This window comes from Aspergillus sydowii (genome assembly GCF_001890705.1).
Source record: "Aspergillus sydowii CBS 593.65 unplaced genomic scaffold ASPSYscaffold_1, whole genome shotgun sequence".
In the NCBI taxonomy this organism is placed as follows: domain Eukaryota; kingdom Fungi; phylum Ascomycota; class Eurotiomycetes; order Eurotiales; family Aspergillaceae; genus Aspergillus; species Aspergillus sydowii.
This window is the reverse complement of record NW_024467859.1, coordinates 2,467,177-2,487,850: the sequence shown is the minus strand read 5'-3', so window position 1 is coordinate 2,487,850 and position 20,674 is coordinate 2,467,177. Positions and strand designations below refer to the sequence as shown.

The 20,674-nt window shown below is 53.1% G+C and overlaps 9 protein-coding genes across 9 annotated transcripts; 5 read left to right on the top strand and 4 right to left on the bottom strand.

Moving 5' to 3' along the window:
- Positions 1-72: 72 nt before the first annotated feature.
- On the bottom strand, positions 73-993 carry ASPSYDRAFT_139321 (NmrA/HSCARG family protein; the record flags this gene model as incomplete). The annotated part of the gene is made up of 1 exon (XM_040840940.1): positions 73-993. The coding sequence occupies one exon, from the start codon at positions 991-993 to the stop codon at positions 73-75; it is 921 nt and encodes a 306-aa protein (XP_040708007.1).
- Positions 994-1,278: 285 nt separating this feature from the next.
- Positions 1,279-2,612, top strand: ASPSYDRAFT_38883 (uncharacterized protein). Its single transcript, XM_040845797.1, has one exon. It carries the CDS (start codon positions 1,390-1,392, stop codon positions 2,533-2,535), a length of 1,146 nt encoding a protein of 381 aa, XP_040708006.1. The 5' UTR covers positions 1,279-1,389; the 3' UTR covers positions 2,536-2,612.
- A 292-nt stretch (positions 2,613-2,904) lies between these two features.
- Positions 2,905-4,675, top strand: ASPSYDRAFT_192350 (uncharacterized protein). The gene is made up of 2 exons (XM_040843656.1): positions 2,905-3,379; positions 3,441-4,675. Exons 1-2 carry the CDS (start codon positions 2,910-2,912, stop codon positions 4,615-4,617), a joined length of 1,647 nt encoding a protein of 548 aa, XP_040708005.1. The 5' UTR covers positions 2,905-2,909; the 3' UTR covers positions 4,618-4,675.
- Positions 4,676-6,108: 1,433 nt separating this feature from the next.
- Positions 6,109-7,675, top strand: ASPSYDRAFT_63898 (uncharacterized protein; the record flags this gene model as incomplete). The annotated part of the gene is made up of 3 exons (XM_040850258.1): positions 6,109-6,141; positions 6,635-7,091; positions 7,148-7,675. The coding sequence occupies 3 exons, from the start codon at positions 6,109-6,111 to the stop codon at positions 7,537-7,539; spliced, it is 882 nt and encodes a 293-aa protein (XP_040708004.1). The 3' UTR covers positions 7,540-7,675.
- A 323-nt stretch (positions 7,676-7,998) lies between these two features.
- gpi10 (putative glycosylphosphatidylinositol-alpha 1,2 mannosyltransferase) lies at positions 7,999-10,405 on the bottom strand (the record flags this gene model as incomplete). Its single annotated transcript, XM_040851319.1, has 5 exons — positions 7,999-9,340; positions 9,388-9,534; positions 9,580-9,749; positions 9,798-10,028; positions 10,100-10,405. The coding sequence occupies 5 exons, from the start codon at positions 10,403-10,405 to the stop codon at positions 7,999-8,001; spliced, it is 2,196 nt and encodes a 731-aa protein (XP_040708003.1).
- Positions 10,406-10,750: 345 nt separating this feature from the next.
- On the top strand, positions 10,751-12,164 carry ASPSYDRAFT_142196 (ornithine aminotransferase; the record flags this gene model as incomplete). Its single annotated transcript, XM_040841220.1, has 2 exons — positions 10,751-11,227; positions 11,277-12,164. 2 exons carry the CDS (start codon positions 10,751-10,753, stop codon positions 12,162-12,164), a joined length of 1,365 nt encoding a protein of 454 aa, XP_040708002.1.
- A 477-nt stretch (positions 12,165-12,641) lies between these two features.
- ASPSYDRAFT_127564 (uncharacterized protein) lies at positions 12,642-14,284 on the top strand. The gene is made up of 5 exons (XM_040840479.1): positions 12,642-12,861; positions 12,907-13,098; positions 13,170-13,719; positions 13,780-13,922; positions 13,978-14,284. Exons 1-5 carry the CDS (start codon positions 12,688-12,690, stop codon positions 14,197-14,199), a joined length of 1,281 nt encoding a protein of 426 aa, XP_040708001.1. The 5' UTR covers positions 12,642-12,687; the 3' UTR covers positions 14,200-14,284.
- On the bottom strand, positions 14,251-16,501 carry ASPSYDRAFT_53739 (glutamyl-tRNA(Gln) amidotransferase, subunit A; the record flags this gene model as incomplete). Its single annotated transcript, XM_040848736.1, has 6 exons — positions 14,251-14,808; positions 14,866-15,351; positions 15,412-15,639; positions 15,716-15,790; positions 15,837-16,129; positions 16,186-16,501. 6 exons carry the CDS (start codon positions 16,499-16,501, stop codon positions 14,251-14,253), a joined length of 1,956 nt encoding a protein of 651 aa, XP_040708000.1.
- Positions 16,502-17,119: 618 nt separating this feature from the next.
- Positions 17,120-19,264, bottom strand: ASPSYDRAFT_192337 (flavin monoamine oxidase family protein; the record flags this gene model as incomplete). The annotated part of the gene is made up of 1 exon (XM_040843655.1): positions 17,120-19,264. The coding sequence occupies one exon, from the start codon at positions 19,262-19,264 to the stop codon at positions 17,180-17,182; it is 2,085 nt and encodes a 694-aa protein (XP_040707999.1). The 3' UTR covers positions 17,120-17,179.
- Between the last annotated feature and the right edge of the window lie 1,410 nt (positions 19,265-20,674).

The window sequence follows — 20,674 nt, the reverse complement described above, 5'->3', positions numbered from 1 at the left end:
AGGCTGTTGCCATTTGTCAAGTATGCCAGGAGTCTGAGATAGATGAAGGCCTGCCCTAATTAGAAACCACCACTAAACAGAAAACGTCTCCTTGACGAGCTCCCTCTCCCTCTCCAGAAACCCAGAAAACGTCCCAATTGGAACCCCCCAGGCCCGTACATCTGCCATATCCACAAACTCCGACATATCGCGCGCCACCAGCTGCCCAGCAAGGAACGGGTTCGTGGCCAGCTGCGCATCAATCTCCTCCTGCGCCATATACTCCACCTTTAACTCGCGCCCCGTCGCCTGTGCCAGAATCCTCATAATCTCCTCTAACCCCAGAATCTCCGACACAATCCCGACTTCCTTCTCATGGAACCGCCCCGGCTCTAAAACCGCCGCAGCCCCAAACCGCCCAATATCATTCGGATCAACAGTCGGAATGACAGTCTCGGGGGTAAACGCTGTAGTGACGACGCCTCTTTCCACTAACCCAGGATACTGGACGTGAACAAAGGGCGCAAGATAGTTACTCATGAAATTCCCAGGCCTCAGAATCGTATAGTGCTTGAACCCAGCCGTACGGACAGCCTCCTCCACAGCGCGTTTACTCAGGAGTACATCCGCAACAAGACCCAGCCTATCCGGGTTCCAGTACGTTCGTTTCTCGAGATCCTGGAGCAGTCCGCTAGAGTAGATGACGTGCTGCACGCCGACTTCTTTCGCGATGGACAGGATGCGGTTCGCTTGCGAGAGTTCTTGTGTTGGGTCGGTGAGGCTCGGCATCAGGTTGAGGAAGAGGGCTGTGCAGTCGGTCATTGCGGTGCGGAGGGAGGAGGCGTCGTCGAAGGAGCCTGGGAAGATGCTTACCCCTGCGGACTTGAGGGCGAGGGCGCGCTTTGAGGAGGGATCGCGGGCGATGGCGTGGGCTTTGATGTTGTTGGATAGTAGGTGGGGGATTAGGGCGCCGCCTTGGGTGCCTGTTGCGCCGCAGACGAAGATGGTGGACATGGTGTAGTTGTAATCGTGGTTTGGTGTTGGTGGATTGTAGGTAGTTGTAATTGTTGGTGGTTTGGACTTTTGTGGATTGTTTGATGGGGAGACCCCTTTTATAGCATCGGTGTTGTATAGAGTTAACAGGGCAGCGGGCTTCCACTGTATGCGGCGGAATTCCACATCAGATGCACCTTACCATCCTATTCGATCCAGTTATATCTTACTCTATCCAGTACTGTATAATTAATCTGACTAGTGGCGGAATTCCGCAGCCCCACTCTTGACAACTTCAGCCCATCCAGCAGTCCAGCATCCAGACACACAAGCAAGATGAGCTCTCTAGAACGCGATAACCCTCCACCCCGGCGCAAGTCTTGCGAGGCATGTAGAGCAGCCAAGCGCCGGTGCAACATGGCCCTGCCAGCCTGTTTCCGATGCTCCCAGCGGGGCCTCGCCTGCATCTACCCCGGTCTGCCGCCCGACCAGATTCCCGAGCTGCTGGAGCTGCTGAATGAACCTGAGCAATCGAAGCAGTTTAGCTTTGATGCTGCGGTGCTTGGTTTTCCTGCGGTGGAGGCGGTCCAGCCCCCGCCACTACAATACCAGCCTCAGGACACTGCTGCGGTGGTCTACAATGACCAACAAGGAATGACGCGTGTGCGGACCAGCAATCCCGTTCTTCTGTCTGCTTTGATGTCCTCGCGGTTTGAATACCCCGTGGATATCCTCAAGGATGTTCCCCGGAGGATGGTCATGGAGAACCAGACCCCCTGGTCTCATCCGAAGTTATACAGCAGCGGAATGCCAAAAGTCATGCAGGGTACGTCCCCAGCCCTACTCAACACTCTTCTAACAGCTACAGACGCCTACGCCTGCTGTGCACTGTACATCACAAAGAACCGCATCAACGGGCCCATGATAACCTCGCATATCCACTCTCGACACCAAGAACTCGCCCTCTCCCCTTTACCAACAACACCAACAGACCTGCTCGCACACGCCCACGCCCTCATCCTCTATCAGATCATGCACCTCTTCGACACAGACCTCAACGCCGTTAGCACCGCCGCCTCCCTCGACATCCTATCCATATCCGCCCTCCAATCCACCACCTCCCTCCTGTTCAGCAGCACCCACTTCCCGCACACGCAGCAACCAAACCAACAACCCTCAGCCCTGCACCCCACGACGACCCTGAATTTCTGGACCCTCTGGGTCCTCGAAGAATCCGCCCGCCGCAGCATCATAGTCGCCCTATTCCTCATCCAAGTCCTCCACATATTCCGCGGCGACACCGACCTCCACTGTGACGGGAAGCTCGGCGTGCTGCACTCGTGGTACTTCTCCGCGCATTTATGGACCGCGGCCTCGGCGTATGAATTTGCCACTGCGTGGTCTGAGAAGAGGCATTTCATTGTGCATAATGCGGACTTTGATCAGGTGTTGGAGGAGGCTGAGCCCGGGGATGTGGATTGTCTAGGGAAGATGTTACTTGTTACGAGCCGAGGGGTGGATGTTATTCAGGATTGGTTTTTTAGGAGGGGGGCTATTCTATAGCTATATTTCGGGTGTTTGATAGGTTTAATAGTAAAAGGATTATGACTCTGCATGTTATATATTCATCTGGAAGTGAGAACTCGTATATCATTCTTGACCCTGACGTATCAGCCATAGCATGCCTCTGAGAGCATGCGAGAGATGTGGCATGGCACCGGTTTAGAACACCGGTGAACACGTCAAAGTCATTTCATCTCGCCTGAGGGGTGTCCTGCTGGTCAAAGCAGATCTAATGGTTGATGTTGCATTCCTGTAGCACCCTTGCGTTCGCCTTGCAGGGCTTTCAGTCACGCAGATCGATCTCGATCTCAAACCTTTGTATTTGTACCCACCGCTACTCCTGCCTACTTGCTCCTTGACATGGGATACTCACAATGGCAGTAGAAGACAAGAGCCACGAAAATCCTTCTATTCAGCTGGGTACCACGACCGTCGTCGATGGGCTGCAGCGAGGACTGGGCAATCGCCAGATCCAGCTTATCGCGGCTGGCGGTGCTGTTGGGACGAGTCTTTTCATCACAATAGGAGGCGCTCTGGCAAAGGGCGGTCCGGCCAGTCTCCTGATTGCCTTTACATTGTATACCGGTGTCCTATCCCTCGTAAACAACTCAATCGCCGAGATGAGCACCTTCATGCCTGTCGCTGGCGGTTTCATTCGTCTTGCTGGCCACTGGGTCGATGACGCCCTGGGATTCCTCGCCGGCTGGAACTTTTTTCTCTGCCAGGCCTTTTCGATTCCTTTCGAGATTACGGCCCTTAATATGTCCATGACCTTCTGGACTGACGAGGTGACCAACCCGGGTCCTACGGCTACTATTTGTGCGGCCGTTGTGGTTTGCTACGCGTGAGTGCTTTGCTTATTTTGTTTCTTTACTTAGTTTATACTGACGAATTGCCAAATTCAGGATTCTCAACGTCTTGGCCGTACATGTATACGGGGAGTCCGAATTCTGGCTATCGGGGGGCAAAATAATCCTGATATTTCTCGTCTTCGCGTTTACCTTTGTGACTATGCTGGGAGGTAACCCCCAGGGCGATGCGTATGGTTTCCGAAACTGGCAGAGCCCCGGAGCCTTTGCTGAATTCTATACCGCAGGGTCACTGGGACGATTTGAAGGCTTTCTTGCATGTCTTTGGAGTGCGTCGTTCGTCGTTATTGGCCCGGAATATATCTCCATCGTGGCATCTGAGGCAAAGTACCCGAGTCTATATATTAAGGCTGCCTTCAAAACGGTGTATTTCAGGCTGTGTCTCTTTTTCATACTCGGCGCATTGGCTGTTGGGATTGTTATTCCCTATAATCACCCAGTTTTGGTGGAAAGTTATTTAGAATCTGGCGGCAGTGACAGCGCATCAGCATCACCCTATGTTATTGCCATGGCAGATTTCGGAATTGGTGTACTGCCGCATATTGTCAACGCCCTGATCATGACGTCTATGCTGTCCGCAGGGAACACCTATACCTATTGCGCCACTCGGACACTCCACGGCCTGGCACTGGACGGGCACGCGCCGAAGTTCCTGCGCCATTGCACTGAAAGCGGTGTTCCCATATACGCCTTTTGCGCCGTGATGGTTTTCCCTCTGTTATCGTTCCTCCAGGTGAATAGTGGTTCGGCACAGGTAATCACCTGGCTGGTCAGTATAATTACAGGGGGGATAATGGTCAACTATCTGGTCATGTCAAGTACCTTTCTCCAGTACTACCGGGCATGTAAAGTACAAGGGTTTGACAGGAAGTCATTACCCTACTATGGCCGCTTCCAGCCATACGGTGCATACATTGCAATCTTCGTCCAGGGAATTGTATTCCTATTCGCGGGATACCGGTCCATTTCACCGTGGGACCCGACTGGGTTTGTTACTAGTTACCTGATGCAGATGGTAGCACCGGCGCTGTTCTTCGGGTGGAAGTTCTTCAAGAAAAGTAAATATATCAAGCCTGAGGATGTCGATCTTGTCTGGGAGAGGCCGTTGGTGGACGCCTATGAAAGCTCCTGCGCTGAGCCCCCGACGACATTTTGGAGGGAGATCGGGCAGCTTGTATGGTTGCAGAAGAGACGTTCTCAGTCTGCTGCGTAGAGTTAGCAGGATAGGTAACTGAACGGTAAATTGTTGAATGCATTTGGTCTCATAACCCAAGGAATACTTTGTACTCTTGCCATTTACGATATACCCCCATGATGATTTCTACCACCTCGACACGTAGTAAAGAAACATGCACTCCGCTCAATATGTACTCAACACTTCGTAGATCTGCTGCACCTGTGAAAAATGCAGACCCACAGATCTTGACCTCGCTCGGAATTCCCTGCTCGCTCGTTTTTTCCTAAAAAAATAAACAGCAACGAACTGGCCAATGCGTAGAGCATGGCCTTGGGACAGTAACGGCCAGATAAGTCATTCAGTAGGGTACAGGAATGCGTCGTATAGCGAACAGCGGTACACTCTGATGTCTATTTTGTTTGCTACTAGAGTTCATTTCTTCATGTCAATTATCGCGAATTATCAGATATCAGTGCGGTAGTTGAGGTTGCTCCTAAATATTATGGTAATCCCACTGCTGGAGACAACCTAAGTCTCTTCCAATACTCTTGGCCTGCGCCAATCCAGTGCGCCTTGCTATAGAAAAGAAAACCTTTCCTTGCCCCTTCTATAAAATCTTACGTCGCTGTGTTCGTTATCATCCGGGTAAAGCCCCAGGATACCCACAGAATACTCGGAGACAGGGTAGCTTCTCAAAGGGCAATATATATTACTACTACCACCAAAACCAATGTAGATACTGTTGATGGCAGGAGCAGAGCCAACTCTGTCGTACTATGCTTGGTACAGCGCAAAAGATTTTCCCTGACATCTGAGAGACCAACATCCCAAGGCAATTACGCCGTGAATGGATATCAGTAGTCGGGTGGAATATAAAGGGGAGAAGCAAAATAATAGGCCAGGAGAGAAATTATTTACTCGGGCGTGGTAATACCTCAGCGAGAAAGTAATGGTGCGCAATAGTCAAGATAATATCATACTACTATTCTGCCGGGTAGCATCGGTATTCTCCAGATACCAGTATATGAGGCACCCTCCTCTCTTACCCTTCTCGGTCTCGACCAAAAGGCTCATTTGGCGCGACAGTCTCCTGTCTGCGGAACAAGCGGGGACTGACTCTTGGCGTGAGATTTAGATGAACAATTGGAATCACTGATTGGCCAGTGCAGAATGAGTGAACATGAGTCATTCTCGCTCATCTTCTCTCATTCTGCAGATCTCCGCATCCGGACTAGTGTATTGATGGGTTTACCGTATCTTACACAGTGACGGACTATTGGAAGTTCCTGTTGACACTGACACTGAGACTGAGACTGAGACTGACACAAGTGACCGCTGGGTAATCGGAGTATATTGGCACTGCTATCTAGAAGTGCGGGGAAGATAGGCTCATCCCCGGTCATGTCGACTCATCATGGCCAACAATGATGGTTGCTGGTGGTATATAAGCATTTGCCGGTAGAGTAGCAATAGAATTAAGCACCACACCTAGACAAAGTTTTTGGAACAAAAGAGCCTTTACTATCCATGAATTGGGATAATGTATTAGTAGCTACCATGGTACGTAACTTTCACTCTTATCTGTTCGAGGATGAAGAAACAACCCGTTGCCGACTTTGCGCACTGTGGCGCTTAGAGATGAAGAAATAGGAAGACGTCTCTAAGATCTTTTGGGCCGACATCATCTGACTCACTCAACCAATAAGCTCTTGTTTATGAGACTTTTGTGAGTTTACCATGACTGACTGAGGGCACATCGAACTGTAGTATACTTCGAACCGCGGCATAAGGCTGTAAGATACGGGTAATCCCCAGTACAGGCACAGCCCCGCCAGGCGCGCCAGTCCTGATCGGGTCCCCTCAGCCCTTCCAGGCTGTCAGGCTTCAAAAGGGCCCTTCGATCTCCCTCCACTCCCTCTCTTTTCTCCTTCATCCCATCATCGCAAAGGCATCAATCGCCTCCTCGTTTCTTTTTTAAACCGCCCGTGCAACCGGGTCGCCGTAAGACCCGGCTTATATTATCTCGCAATGGCTGCCGCCGGAGTTTCCGCAGCATCAACTGTCCGACAGGCAAGATCAGTCTTCCTGCTTGGTAGACGGGCATCACCAGTCTAACCAGTACCTCGACATCTCCCCCGATTCCTTCTTTAGCGACGCCGACTTCCTTTTCACTTCTGGTTCTTCGTCATCATCTTCTTCCACGCCTGCTCTCTTCCCCGATCTTTCAGCGGTCTTCCCCCCCGTTGATACGCACGCACCACAGCTCTTCTATGACCCGCTTATCCACCACCCGTCGATGTTCCCTGGGGATCCCGACTCGTTATCAAGCTCCGATCAATTCCACGATCTATACACGATGCCGGGCTACCCGACAAGCAATGTAACAACGGCGGACGACATCGACTGGACGGCCCTGGGCTGCTTGCCCGGTCCTGGAAACGGACCGAGCGAGCATCCCGCCCATAGTCTCTCGAGTCGGAGTCAGGGTTTCTCTAGCGTTGACTCTCCTGGTACGCTCAATAAACCATTCCTTAAAACCAGAACAGGAACTAATCAATATCTCCAGACCCCCCGTTCGACCACAACCGCAACCGCAACCAAAGCCAACCCAAAATAACCACCACAGCACCCCCCACTACCCATACCACAACCACAACCTCAACACCAACGACACACTCCGCCCACTCAAGCCAAATGCCCTCGGCAACCTCGACCCTCCCCACCCCATCCCCCGCCTCCCGCGAGTCCTCACCTAAGGAGAACCCCTCGCGCATCTCAAAGCGCCAACTCAACACCATGGCCGCAAGACGCTACCGCCAGCGCCGCCTCGACCGGATGACCCAACTCGAGGAGGAACTGGAGGCCGTCAAGCGCGAGCGCGACGAGTTGAAGATGCGTGTTTCCAAGCTAGAGGGGGAAACCGAGGCACTCAGGAGTATGGTCAAGGAGAAGAGTTAGCTGGGGTTGATGTTTGTTTGTTTGTTAGTTATGATATGGTAATGGGATTTTGTTGTGGTGACATTTGGAGTATATTCTTCCACCAGCTGGAGCGTAATATGTAGACGTTGTACGGACTTGAGCATCAGCGACGGAGCTAAGATTGAAGTCGGTCTTGGTGCAGACAGTGAAGGAAAGAGCTATCTTTGTCGCAGGATCGCTCTTTCCTTCCAGTATTTACAATAAAGTGGTTTTGAGTAGGAAGGCGCGATCCAAACTTTGAGTGGGAAAGAGCGCTAGACTCGTCGTAAGTCGCACCTTCCTTGAGCCAAATACGCATGGATAGTGGATTCCGTGAGTTAATTCACTATCAATTTGGTAAATATCTCGAACATGCAGTACAGTATGCATTAGGTATATACACGAAACAACTCGCCAAAACAAACTATAGCAGACAAGATCCAATCTTAGGGTAATTATCTAGAACCAAAATTCCTTCAGCAGGTCCCACTTCTTCTTCTTTTCCGAGCGGAACGGATTCCAATCCGGCAGCGCAGGTACTTCGTACCCGAAAATCGTCGGCCGTTTCCGCTTATCCCAAGGCCATGTCCATGACGATGTCTTGCTTGAGAAGGGGGAGGACCATTGTCTCCATGGAGCCCATGTCTTTGATGATGGGGCGACGTCGCTTCGGAACCTCTGGATGAGGCGGTCGAACTGGAGCTCGCGGACTTCCAATGCGCGTTTTTGCTTCTCGGCCCGCCAGGCTTGTTGCTCGGTGTGGTCGAGACACCAGACCACGACATCGCCGCGACGGCGCCAGTCGTCGTGCCAGGCGGTATTGTGTGTGCGCCAGCACTCGCCGTAGGAAGTGCTTCGGAGGGAGCTCTTCAGTGTTGGTTCGAGCTGGGCAAAAAAGATGAGATAGTCCGGCCATTCGTGTGGCGGAAAGAGCTGGGTGGGTGGTCGTCGGGAGTTCGGAGGGGTCAAGTATGAGGGCCGTCGTGGGATTTGTCGGAGACCGCCGACCATGTTGTCGCGGAGAAATTGGTTGGGGCTTTCGTAGAACTGGTCTGCTTCGTCGAGGTAAACCGCCTTTTCATCTTCTGTCCGGTCAACAGGGGGTTCACAGGACAGGGCCCAAGCATGAATGGTGGGCTCTACTAGGTGTGAGCGCCAGGGGGTGCTATGACAAGGCATTAGGAAGCCTGCAGTGATTCCACCATAGCTTAATGCGCTTCCAGGACCGGGTGCGAAGGCTGCGTTTGCGATTCCATGTGTCCGGTGCTGTTCTCTGAGGTATGATAGGACGGATATAACCCCAGTCGCATGGAAAAGAGTGGTATAAGCTGCAATGACGACGTTCACCAAGAGCAGAAAAATGAAAGTAAGACGTCGTGGCATATACTCGCGGTCCGTGGTTTGCAAGGCCGGGAGAAAGAAATCCACCAACGGCGACGCGCTGAGAATGTGGAGTGCTGGCAGTAGCGGGTATATAAATCGAACTTCTTTGTGAGTGATGATAGAGAGCAAAGCAGGCATCTCCAAGCAGACAGATGCAAGCTGGAAAAGAATCGAAGCTTTCTCCTTTGCGATTGTCGGCGGGTTCCTCAGGGCCCGGTACAAGCCGACAACCGTGAATGGTAGCGCGGTGGTGAGGAGAAGAGGGTATCCCTGCGAGGCGTAGTAACTCCAGTCATTCTTACCGTAGAATACCGCCAGAGACTGGGCAACATTGAAGTATAGAAATCTCAGTGGTGGAAACGTCCAGAAACCATAGAAGAACCGGTCAGCAACGGAGGACAGGGCGAGAACCGATGACCTAGAGCTGTCAGATATGAAACATGAATTGCTCTGGATGACACCTACCCGCAGAGAAGAGCTTCTCGGGCAAGGACCAGCCGCTGCGTCCAGGTACTTTGGAGCAAGACACCAACAGCCAGGCTTATCCAGATAATAACATTCGTCGGCCGGAGAATACAAGCAAACGCTGCTAATAGGAGACATTGGCGCAACCTGGCGAGTCAGCGACAGTCCGTCCGATCACATGAAAGGACATACCTGGAGATGCTAACGCCCTGAGTGTCTTTGTTGGTCACGGATCCTGAATCTTTGGCCCATTGCCACGGCCACTGATACAAAGCGACAATTGTGATCGTAGTCTCGAGGCAGTTGGACAAAGTCCTGGTGGAACAAAACCACTGCCACGGACTGACGGCAGTCAACGCAAGCTACAGCTGATCAGCTCCGGCCACGATAAGCTCTGCAGAGAAAATTACCGTCGCCCAAGACTCATAGCTTCCATTTCCATAAATATACCGAGCTAGCTTCCAAGTGTAGAAATCGCCGACGGCAGCGATAACGGCCTGCGTTATACCGGGGGCGGCGATGAGGAGGTCGGCGCGGAATGCGGGGGAGAGACCGAGAGTTCGTGCAACGAGGTCGGCGGCGGAATACACGACGGCGAAGATAAGCGGATGCAGTGAAGACCTCAGCTGATGTTCCCATTCCTGTGAATCGACCGGTCAGCACCAGAAGCCGTGAATATGCGACGTCAGTGTTTTGGTGGGGCAACACTGACCCAAGTTATCCAGGGGCCCTGGTCCCCGCCAAACGCGATCTTCCACGCGGGCTCCAGCGACTGGAAGAACTCATCGGGCTGGAAAAATGTACGGACGGTCAGGGCGTTGATGAGGCGGAAGGCGATGAGGAAGAGGAGGATGTTCGAGGACGGCGACGGGGACGAGGAGGAAGAGGACCGGGACGCGTCGTGACTGGGGGATGGCGGCCTCAGGCGCGGAGGGGGAGGGGAGGCAGGCGGCGCCAGCGCAGCGACAGAGGAGGACGACGATGAAGTCGCACGGGGGTTGGATCGACGAGGGGACATGGCTGGTTACCCCGGATTTGACGATGCGAAGGGGACAGCAAGAGCCGACAGCAAGCGAGGAGCGTTAGCAATGGACGGGCAGCGAGTGGCAGCGAGTGGCAGAGCGGAGGCCGCAGTGGAGGCCCACAGCGTCATCGACGGGTCGACCTGCGCTTAGCGGCGAGCGGGCGCGTATACCTGCACTTAGCGGTATGAGCTGCACCGTGGCCCTCTGTCCCTTATAACTCACACAATTGCTCTTGATTCCCTCCTTTTTCCCTCTTTTCTCTCTTTTCCTCTTCATCTCTGCTCTTCATCTGCCCTCGTCTCATCCCCCCCCCTCTTCTGTTTCATTTCTCAACCACCATGGCGTCCAACGGTACAAACGGCGCTGCGTCTGCATACCACTCCGCCTCCACCACGGAGGCTATCCAGGCTGAGAAGGATTTTGCTGCTCACAACTACCATCCGCTCCCCGTCGTCTTCGCCCGCGCCCAGGGAACGTCCGTCTGGGACCCCGAGGGCCGCCACTACCTCGACTTCCTCTCCGCATACTCCGCAGTCAACCAGGGCCATTGCCACCCCAAGCTGGTCGCTGCGCTCGTCGACCAGGCCTCGCGCCTGACGCTTAGCTCGCGCGCGTTCTATAACGATGTCTTCCCCAAGTTCGCCGAAATGATCACCCAGTACTTTGGGTTCGACATGGTCCTCCCCATGAACACCGGTGCGGAGGCGGTCGAGACCGGCCTCAAGATCGCCCGCAAGTGGGGTTACAAGGTCAAGGGCATCCCCGAGAACCAGGCGGTGATCCTCAGTGCGGAGAACAACTTCCACGGCCGAACGGTAAATACGCCCAGTGTGAATTGTTAGCGTCGTGACTGACTTCTTGCAGATGGCTGCCATTTCGCTGTCCTCCGACCCCGAGTCGCGCGAGAACTACGGGCCGTACGTCCCCAACATCGGCTGCACGATCCCCGGCACCGACAAGCCCATTGCATACAATGACAAGGATGCTCTGCGCGAAGCCTTTGAGAAGGTCGGTCCGACTCTTGCTGCCTTCCTCGTTGAGCCCATCCAGGGTGAGGCCGGAATTATTGTTCCGGATGACGATTACCTGCAATTGGCACGAGAACTGTGCGACAAGCACAAGGTCCTGCTGATCTGCGACGAGATCCAAACCGGTATCGCGCGGACTGGCAAGCTGCTCTGCCACGAGTGGAGCGGCATTAAACCCGACATGGTTCTGCTGGGCAAGGCTATCTCCGGCGGCATGTACCCTGTCTCCTGCGTGCTGGGCAGCAAGGATGTTATGCTCACTGTTGAGCCTGGCACTCACGGGTCAACCTACGGTGGCAATCCTCTCGCCTGTGCCGTCGCGATCCGCGCCTTGGAAATTGTCAAGGAGGAGAACATGGTCGAGCGGGCTGAGAAGCTGGGCCAGATCTTCCGCAGTGGGCTGGAGGCCATCCAGAGCCCCATAATCGAGACTGTCCGAGGAAAGGGACTGCTTAATGCGATCGTTATTGACGAGTCCAAGACCAACGGCCACTCCGCGTGGGATCTCTGCATGCTGATGAAGGAGAAGGGTCTCCTGGCCAAACCTACCCACCAAAACATCATCCGCCTCGCGCCTCCTCTTGTCATCACCGAGGACGAAATCGCCAAGTCGCTCGAAATCATCAAGGCGGCCGTCACGGAACTGCCCAACCTCACAGGCGCAGCAGAAGACCAGGTCATCCCTCCCCCGGAGAAGAAGGTCAAGATCACCGTTGAAAACTAGACGCGGTGGCCTATGGGCGCAACGCTGGGTAGTAGACGGGGAAGAGACCCCACGCCCGCAAAACCGCATCAGGCAGGCCTCTTGCCAGCCGTCGGTAGGGCATCCCGACCGGGAACAGTGAGAGACGGCTGTGCAACAGTGATTCCTCTCCCGTATCTCGACGTTCTCCAGCCAGTCTCGAGGCGTTGACCATGCATATCCATTATATTGCTAGCCATGAAAAGTTGATTATTGCTGGTTAAGGCATGAATTACGATAAACAGCGTTCAATGAATTTCGTGTTTGCGATTTTAAATATTGTAGAAGTGCATACCTGAACCCTGGACTACCCCGCGTACAAGCATAGTAACCACTAATATACTTTGATCGGTGGTCGAAAATAGCCGGCCTGCATGTTGGTGACTGGGACCGGAGTATTCTGACGAATATATAAAAAGCTGACATGCACCGCTGCCCAACACAATTAACATATGAGTAGCAAAATAGAACACCGTAATCCACCAAAATAATTTTTGTCGTCAAAATGTCAACTCCATTCCCAATCGACAACCTCCCCTACGGTGTCATTTCGACCACCGACAGCCCAACCCCGCGCTGTGCGACAGCCTTGGACAACAACGCCATTGATCTCAGCGCGATAGAGAAGGATGGCCACTTCAAGCCCGTTCCTGGATTTGAAACCGATATATTCTCACAGGTACTGTCGGCGGACAAATGAAAACAGAGTAACTAACCTGTATAGCCAACGCTGAATGCCTTCGCAGCCCTCCCGCAGTCCTCCCACAGCCAGGCTAGGGCTCTATTGACAACTCTGCTATCAGATGCAGACAATCGCCGCAAATATGCGATCCCACTCGAGAAAGTTATACACCATTTCCCGATGGAAACGAAGAACTTTTCCGACTTTTACTGTTCGCTCGAGCATACCCAAAACGTACCCCCCTCCCCTTATCTTTCCCCGTCTTCTCATAATATCAAAGCTAAGCAGTATATACTCCTGCCCAGTGCAGCAAAATAATGAACATATCGACCCCCTCAAACTGGTTCATCATCCCCAGCGTCTACAACGGACGCACATCCAGCCTCCGCATCTCCGGCACGCCCATCCGGCGCCCAAACGGCGTATTCGCACCGCCATCGCCATCACCATCACTATCCACATCCACATCCAGTACCAATACTAGTAATAAACCCACCTTCCAACCCTCCACCCACTTCGACTTCGAGCTCGAAATCGGCCTCTTCCTCGCCCGCCCGCTCGCACCGGGCTCCATCCTCGACATCGCCGACGCCCCGGGGTATATCTTCGGCATGGTGCTGCTGAATGACTGGTCCGCGCGGGATATCCAGGGGTTTGAGATGGTGCCGCTAGGTCCGTTCCACGGGAAGGGGGCCGGGACGACGATTTCGCCGTGGATTGTCACGATGGAGGCATTGGGCGCGTGTACGGCTGCTAGTGCGAAGGTGCAGGATCCGCCGCCGTTGAGGCATTTGGCTTGGAGGGGGAGGAGAGAGGAGGAGACGTGGGATGTTGAATTGAGGGCTAGAGTTATACGTTTGTTTACATTGCCTACTTGGTGAGAGAGAGAGATGGATTCTGACTTGAGTACTCTAGGGAATGGCAAGTCGTATCTGGTGACGGAGACGAACTTGAAGGAGCTCTACTGGACGCCGTATCAGCAGCTGGCACATCTTGCGAGTGCGGGCGAGGGACTGAGTACAGGGGATATATTTGGGACTGGGACTGTGACGAGTTCGGTTTGTTATCTACCTCTATTTCACCCGTCTAGAGTGATATTCTGACAACGGCCAGCGCATAAACGCCAACGGGGAGAATATGGGTATAGCTTGCCTGCTGGAACGTCACTTGCCCGAGAACAAATTGGCCAGTTTGGCAGAAGGCGGGATCGGGTTCCTTGAGGACGGGGATGAGGTCGTTATGGAGGGCTGGTGTGTGAATCGCAATACTGGACGGAGGATTGGGTTTGGGGAGTGCAGTGGTGTCGTTCTTCCTGCTTTAAATGTCTACACTTAGTTGGCTGGAGCTAGACTAAGAATGAAATACATAGACCCTAGCTTCTATCTATTAACGGTACATCGTTGCCCCCGTTTCCACTGGCTTCAGTATTCCAGCGTCCTGCAGTTCCTGAATCAGATTCACCAGCATCAGATCACATCCACGAGCCGCAACAAAGCTCAGTGTCACCGGCATATACTCAGTCGTCAAAGAAACGGTTGAATTATACGGGAATTCTCCCACGGGAACCACAAGATCTGGCGCACCAGCCATAGTTGCAATGCGGCCGTCCTTGAAACCCATCGGTGGGTCAGTTGGCGCATCTGTATACACATTCCTGTACTGCGTTTTGCCCGTGGAGTATGGGTAGATGTATATTCCCTCAGAGCAGGTCTCGTTATGGGTTAGTCCGTACCCATCTGTTTCCCACCAATTCTTGAAGATAGTTTTGTTCCTCACGGCTTCATTGTAGGCGACATCACCACCGTTATCCTGGCCCCATTGCCAGCGGACTAGAGGGCCGGGGTTGATAAACGGTCGACGGCCGTCATGTTTTGCAGCGTAGTCGGCGAAGAATGGCTCGGCGAGGTGTTTATATTGATAGACGGACGTGAGGAAGGCATAAGTCTAGTATGTTCATGTTTAGTCGGGTTGAAATAGCCGGCTTGAAGGGCGGGTACTCACCGTATTCAACAAATCCGTCACATTCCCCGGTGCACCCTCTGGATATGTCTCCTCCCACCTCGACTGCGTATCAACAGCCTCCCTCTGCACATCTAAGAACTTCTCAACCTTCCCAACAACACCGTCAAGAAGCGCCCCAGCCTCCGTATCCACATCGGGAAACGAATCTCGCGAATAGAACAGCCGTCTCGGATATACCTTATAATCAGTCAACAAATCGCGGTACCAGGCATGCATGACAGTCGACCAAGTCCGTGCATCCCGCGCAAACACCCCAACGGAGTCGAGCGGTGCACTAAGTGGTAAGACCCCGTCAGACTTAAGGACTCCAGTTGACGGACGGTTGGCGTAGAGACCCGTGAACCCAGCAGGACTGCGCATGGACCCGCCTGTGTCGCTGCCGACGGCAATATCAAGCCAGTCGTACGAGGCCATACCGGCCGCAGGGCCAGACGAGGAGCCGCCTGGTGCTTGATATCCATCTCCCTATCAACATTAACAAACAGAGTCCGACCCTATCTCGCGAGGAGGGGGGAGGGGGAATACCCGCGGATTAAAAGGACAGTGAAAATCAACCCAGTCCGCCGTTGGATTGTCGCCGTTTGCGAACTGCACTGTGCCCATTTTGCCGACGACCACGGCGCCGGCGTCTATTAGGCGTTGCACCGCAGAGCCGGTTTTGTTCTGTGGAGGGTAGAGGTCGTAGAAGGCGCGGTTGCCGCCGCTTGTGCGGAGGCCTTTGAGGTGGAAGATGTCTTTTATGCCGAGGCGGAGCTGGATGGTATTAGTTGATAAATCATCATGCGTACGAGGGACGATATCCGGTAGATGAGGTAGCTTGGGAACGTACCCCCGAAAGTGGCTTGTCTGGCGTGGGTGCATAGTATAGGCGAGATGGTACCGCGAGGCTCTTGGTCATGGCTCCCTGTTTCAGGTAAGAGGATGGACTGCCATTAGGGGGTTTATATTACCTGTGTTGTTGCTGGTAATGGCATAAATCCACCGGTACCATCACTGATCGCTGCCTCTGTAAAAGCGAGCTGGCGGTCGGGATATAGACGGTGGGCTTGATAGAGCGAGCCTGTCTGGGTAGACATGAAGTAGGGCCCTTGAGGTATATCATCGCTGAGAGTAGCTTTGACTGCGGATCCCTGGGGATTGTAGTTTGATGAAGCCATCACAAGCTTGGTGGTGCTGTTGTGAGTCTTATTAAATGAACCGGAAATATGCCCTTGGTCGTGTCCAGTATACTCCACATATAGGGCTATGGTGCTGTCAGTACACATACAGTGTATACGATAGAAAGCGAATGGACGATACCTTCCAGAAACCCCCATTGAAAAACGTCATCATTGCGAGAAAAGTTCGCAACAGTCTCCTCCAAGTCGTCGTCGTTGAAGCCAGACACCGTCGACCGGATCACCGTCATAGGAATGAGATCAGCCCCCTCTGTCGAGCTGAAAGATCGCACCGGAGAAAGCCTCGACACAGGAAAACCTCCCGCATAATAGTTGATGCCATCCACAATGGCCAGTTTGCCATTATCTATAATCGTAGCCCGAGAAACCGCAACCAACTCGACAACCAACAGCACCAAAAGGCGAGCTCTTTGGCTCAGAAAGCAGTTAACTCTCATGCTGCCCGTGCTGAGATACTACAGAGTGCACTCACTTCGTACTCCAGCTCAGCCTTATGATCTGATAAATAAATCTGATAACATCCCAGGGGACCCACGACTGCGTGGGCTGACCGGGTACCTTGCGCAGCTCAACGGTCCACACGCGGTTTGGGCCGACAAAAGCATGTCGGCAAGTGCGCGATTGCGATGTTCCTGACCCCCACGCTGTCATCTTGGCCGTCGATCAACTTGGTGGTGATGCTGTGTGTGGAAGTCTGAGAGTGCTGCGGTTTGGTACCGGTACTCTGCTACTACCATGTATAGTTGTATACACCCGAGAAGTCATATGGGCAGCAGATATATGCTGTTTGGTATAAAGGACTTCATGCTGAATGTCATAATGCACGAGTCTGCCCTGTGATCGACAGTGGGAATTGGTGTGTGCAGACAGACAGCGCCGATCAATGAGGACCGTGGTGCTTGGATAGAGGGGTTGGGATGATTGTGAGAGATTTCTTAACTAATGATTATCATATTTATTTGATAAGATAAAGACAAGTTAAGTAATTGCAGGGAGTGGGATTGAACGGCCGTCTAGTATATTCTATTACTTGACATATCTCAACATGCCCCATTCTATACTCTATACAATTTGTACTCTTTGACTGTTCTATTCCAGAATATCCACAGTTAACTTCACAGCTTAATCCATCTCCCCATCCACTTCTCATTCAACTCTTTCGCCTCGTCCACCAGCCCCAGCTCCAACAGCAGCTGCACAGACCCACGCACAGAAGAATGCAACGACGAGCTCACCCACGCATGCGTCGGCGACGTATGCTCCCCAATGAAGATCGTGTTATGCTCCGTATTATGATAAGCAGGGATATAGAGCTTATGCTGCTCAACATCCGGCCGACACCACGCCGTCGCCGTATGCTCATCCTGCAACCAGCAAAGCCGCTCATAGTCGCCCGTGTAAAGCTCCCTCGCCTGCTCCCCATGGAGAGACACAATCGAATCGAGAACCGTCTGGACGTGCTCCTCGTCCGAGAAACTCACGAACCGGTCGCTCCAGTCCCCGCCGCGGTAGTGCATTATCACACCCGGGCGGGACTTGTTGTGGCCGTAGACCGGGTAGTACAGGGCGCCGACGGGGTCGCTGGGGGGTTTGGAGTATCCGCCGAAGATGGGCCGGGCGCCCTTTTCCCAGAAGCGTTCGCTGAATAGCAGGGCGACTTTGCATGCGGACTTGAAGCGGAGGCCGGCTTCGCTGGTGGCGCGGTCCAGCACGGAGGAGAACTTGGGGAGGTCCATGAAGCGGGTCATGGTGAATGGAACGGCCATGATGGTGTAGTCGTAGTCTTTGGATTCGTAGGTGCGGTTCTTGACGCTGGGATACCATGAGAGACGAGTGCGAGTGGTGTTGTTAGGACCTGGCACTGACTCCAGCTTGCGGATCTGGCGGTTGAGGGTGAGTCTATCCCTAACATGGGGGAGGAAGGCGTCGGAGAGACGGTTGAAGCCGCCGTCGATGCAGAGCCAGTTTGTCTCTCCCAGGGCCTCCTTGGTGCCGTCGAATCCCAGGTTGGAGTTGTGGTGCAGCTCATCCCAGAAGACGTCGTAGTCAGAGGCTGTCCAGATCTCATCGGTGACGTTCTGGCTGGCTTTGAAGACGTGGCGCATCATGGCCTGCTCGCTCCAGTCGTCGAGGCCTTCCTCCATGGCGGTTTTGTGGGCCCGCCAGACGTCCTTTTGGAGGGACTTGAGGGTCGTCTCGTTCTTGAGGATGAGGTCCATCTGGTGTTCGGTATTGTCGTACTCAGCGGTGTTTATATCATCAGCTTCATTCAAACTTGGGTCTGCCTCGATTTCAGCCCGAGTGGGAATGGAGCCATCGGGGTGTCGACGGGTGTCTTGGGCAATGAGTTCATTGGGATGGTGCTGGATCCAGGGAATGAAGTCGATCTTCCACTTGGTGTCGTTCTTGTTCATGTCATTGAGGGTATGGGCCAGCTGGAAAACCATCTCATGATCGGTATATTTGAGCGTCTCGTTGTCGTTCTTGTAGGTCACAGAGTGTGGAAGCCTCATGGGTCCCATCTCAGCCCATTCATCTGTCCCAGCCACATATCGCGTGCGGAAACGGCCTCCAACACGCTCGCTGGCTTCGATGATTTCCCAGTTATGGATACCAACGCTGTCCAGCATCAAGCCCGTGGCCAGGCCCGAAACTCCAGCACCGACAATGGCGATTTTGGCATCCTTGGGTGAGTTTCCGGATGCAACGCCGCCAGTGGAATCGGTCTTTTTCTTTATGGCAGCTACTCCATCGAACCAGGCTCCCAGCGCATCAAAGTCCTTCAGCAGGGGGTTGTCCAAGTCGGCAACGGATCGCTTTTTTGCCTTTCGCGTGAGATGGACGGGCTCACTCTTGCCCAGGATACGTGCCGGCTGGACTCCATATACGTAGATACAGTTGTCCCCCTGGGCATCGTCTGGGACTGCCCAGGCAAGTCGCTGGGGAGGCTGTCCACGGACATTGAAACTGCCAATGGTGTGCTGGGTGGAGGTGGAATTAGGGCTCGAGCAGGAGGCATACACAGCCCGGATGGCACTCGGCGGGCTGTCCAGCCAGTTCAAGTGAACATTGGCCAGCTCGCCCGGATGGACTGATTTAGACGTCGACACTTGAACGATGCCGTGGTCCTGTGGTCTGCTGAAGGCTGAATTCGCTTGGCCCAGCAGCAGGGCTGCGCTGACAATGCCCTTGAAACCCATGGCTAACGTGGCTAACTTGCTCTGCTGAGTTTGTTACGAGAGGACAATCCTGCTTTATAGCTCTGGGCGCCGATCTACAGGGTCGCAATTTCTGCGGCGGTCCTCGCTGTCTTGATTTGGGGACCCTGCAGGCTGCAGAAGTCGTGGTGATGGTCATGTTGCCGATGTAGACACACTGCAGTATATCCTTTTGATGCACGGTTCTTAACTGTTGCGCATATTGATTGACAGGTTGTATAACATCACAACCTCATCCTTTAACATCAGATATAACAATAAGGGAGGTATCACTCAGGCCACACTCTGGTAACACCCCACAGGCTTCCAGTTTCCACACGGTGCCATTTCCCCTTCAGGCAGTGATGCTCACGGTACGTTCTGCACAGACAACCCCACGCCAGAGTCCGAGTACCTTCGTGGCCCATCAAGCACCCAGGCGTGGGTGTTCTCGGCAAAAAGCTTCTGCGAAGGGCTTGTCAATCATCCCGCGAGAGCTCATTCGCGAGTCCTGCAGAAATAAAGCTTAATCTTAGGGTAATGATTGGCGTTAAGTTAACTTGAATAATATATTAAAATCACGAATGCTTACTCTATATAGAAGTAACTCGCACTTCCACAAGGCCTGGTATTCTCCATATTATCCTCTGCTTGTGTCAATAGGGCAGCCCGTTCAGGTATGGGGAAAGAGCAGCCTCCCTGCACCTTCCCTGTTAATTCAGATATAAATAGCCCATTTCAGGAAGGGACGATAGAAGACCGCAATTTGGAAGGAGCGACCTGCCTTGCTCCATCGCACTTTCCTTTCATTCAAGGCCATCTCTACTACCTGCCCTGGGAAGGAGCAGCCATCGCAGTCGCACTTTGCCAGTGACAAAGAGTACATGAACTGGTTCTCCATACCGAGCCCACGATAGGGATTCGGCGGTTCCCCGTGCCCGACTGCCAAAGCGCGTGTGGCACGTTGAGCCGGATATGGACGTGGATGACACTCTGAATCAGCGTGGCGCTGACTGGGCACATCTGATTATCGAATAAAAATAATACACAGATTAATCCCTTCCTAATGGTTTTATATTTATGTTCTCTCTGTGCGACGTCGGATACGGCCAAGCTCTCTAAGCCCTATTCAAGAACAAAGAACGCGGTTCAGGTTCTTTGGAAGCTTTGGCAGCAGCGCCGTTAAGTCACTTCTTGAAAGAGGATCACCATATTGGGAGGAATGAGTACTCCTATTGAACTCCGAATCCGTACGATGGCTTCTTAGTGGCGTCGCACATGGTGGTCCTTGTTGTGATTTGTGATGTAGATATATGTGGTTTAAGACGCTGCCATTACCTTCAGTGGTTATTCTTCTTCGCATATTCGAGTGCTTCGCAATCAACTCTGATTTTACAATTGCTTGAAGACTTG

Excerpts from the sequence above, each read along its gene's own strand:
- ASPSYDRAFT_38883 (XM_040845797.1), top strand. The coding sequence starts at position 1,390 with ATGGCCCTGCCAGCCTGTTTCCGATGCTCCCAGCGGGGCCTCGCCTGC.
- ASPSYDRAFT_192350 (XM_040843656.1), top strand. The coding sequence starts at position 2,910 with ATGGCAGTAGAAGACAAGAGCCACGAAAATCCTTCTATTCAGCTGGGT. Across the intron at positions 3,380-3,440 it reads GCCGTTGTGGTTTGCTACGC|GATTCTCAACGTCTTGGCCG; the intron begins GTGAGTGCTTTG and ends TGCCAAATTCAG.
- ASPSYDRAFT_127564 (XM_040840479.1), top strand. The coding sequence starts at position 12,688 with ATGTCAACTCCATTCCCAATCGACAACCTCCCCTACGGTGTCATTTCG. Across the intron at positions 12,862-12,906 it reads AAACCGATATATTCTCACAG|CCAACGCTGAATGCCTTCGC; the intron begins GTACTGTCGGCG and ends TAACCTGTATAG. Across the intron at positions 13,099-13,169 it reads CGCTCGAGCATACCCAAAAC|TGCAGCAAAATAATGAACAT; the intron begins GTACCCCCCTCC and ends ACTCCTGCCCAG.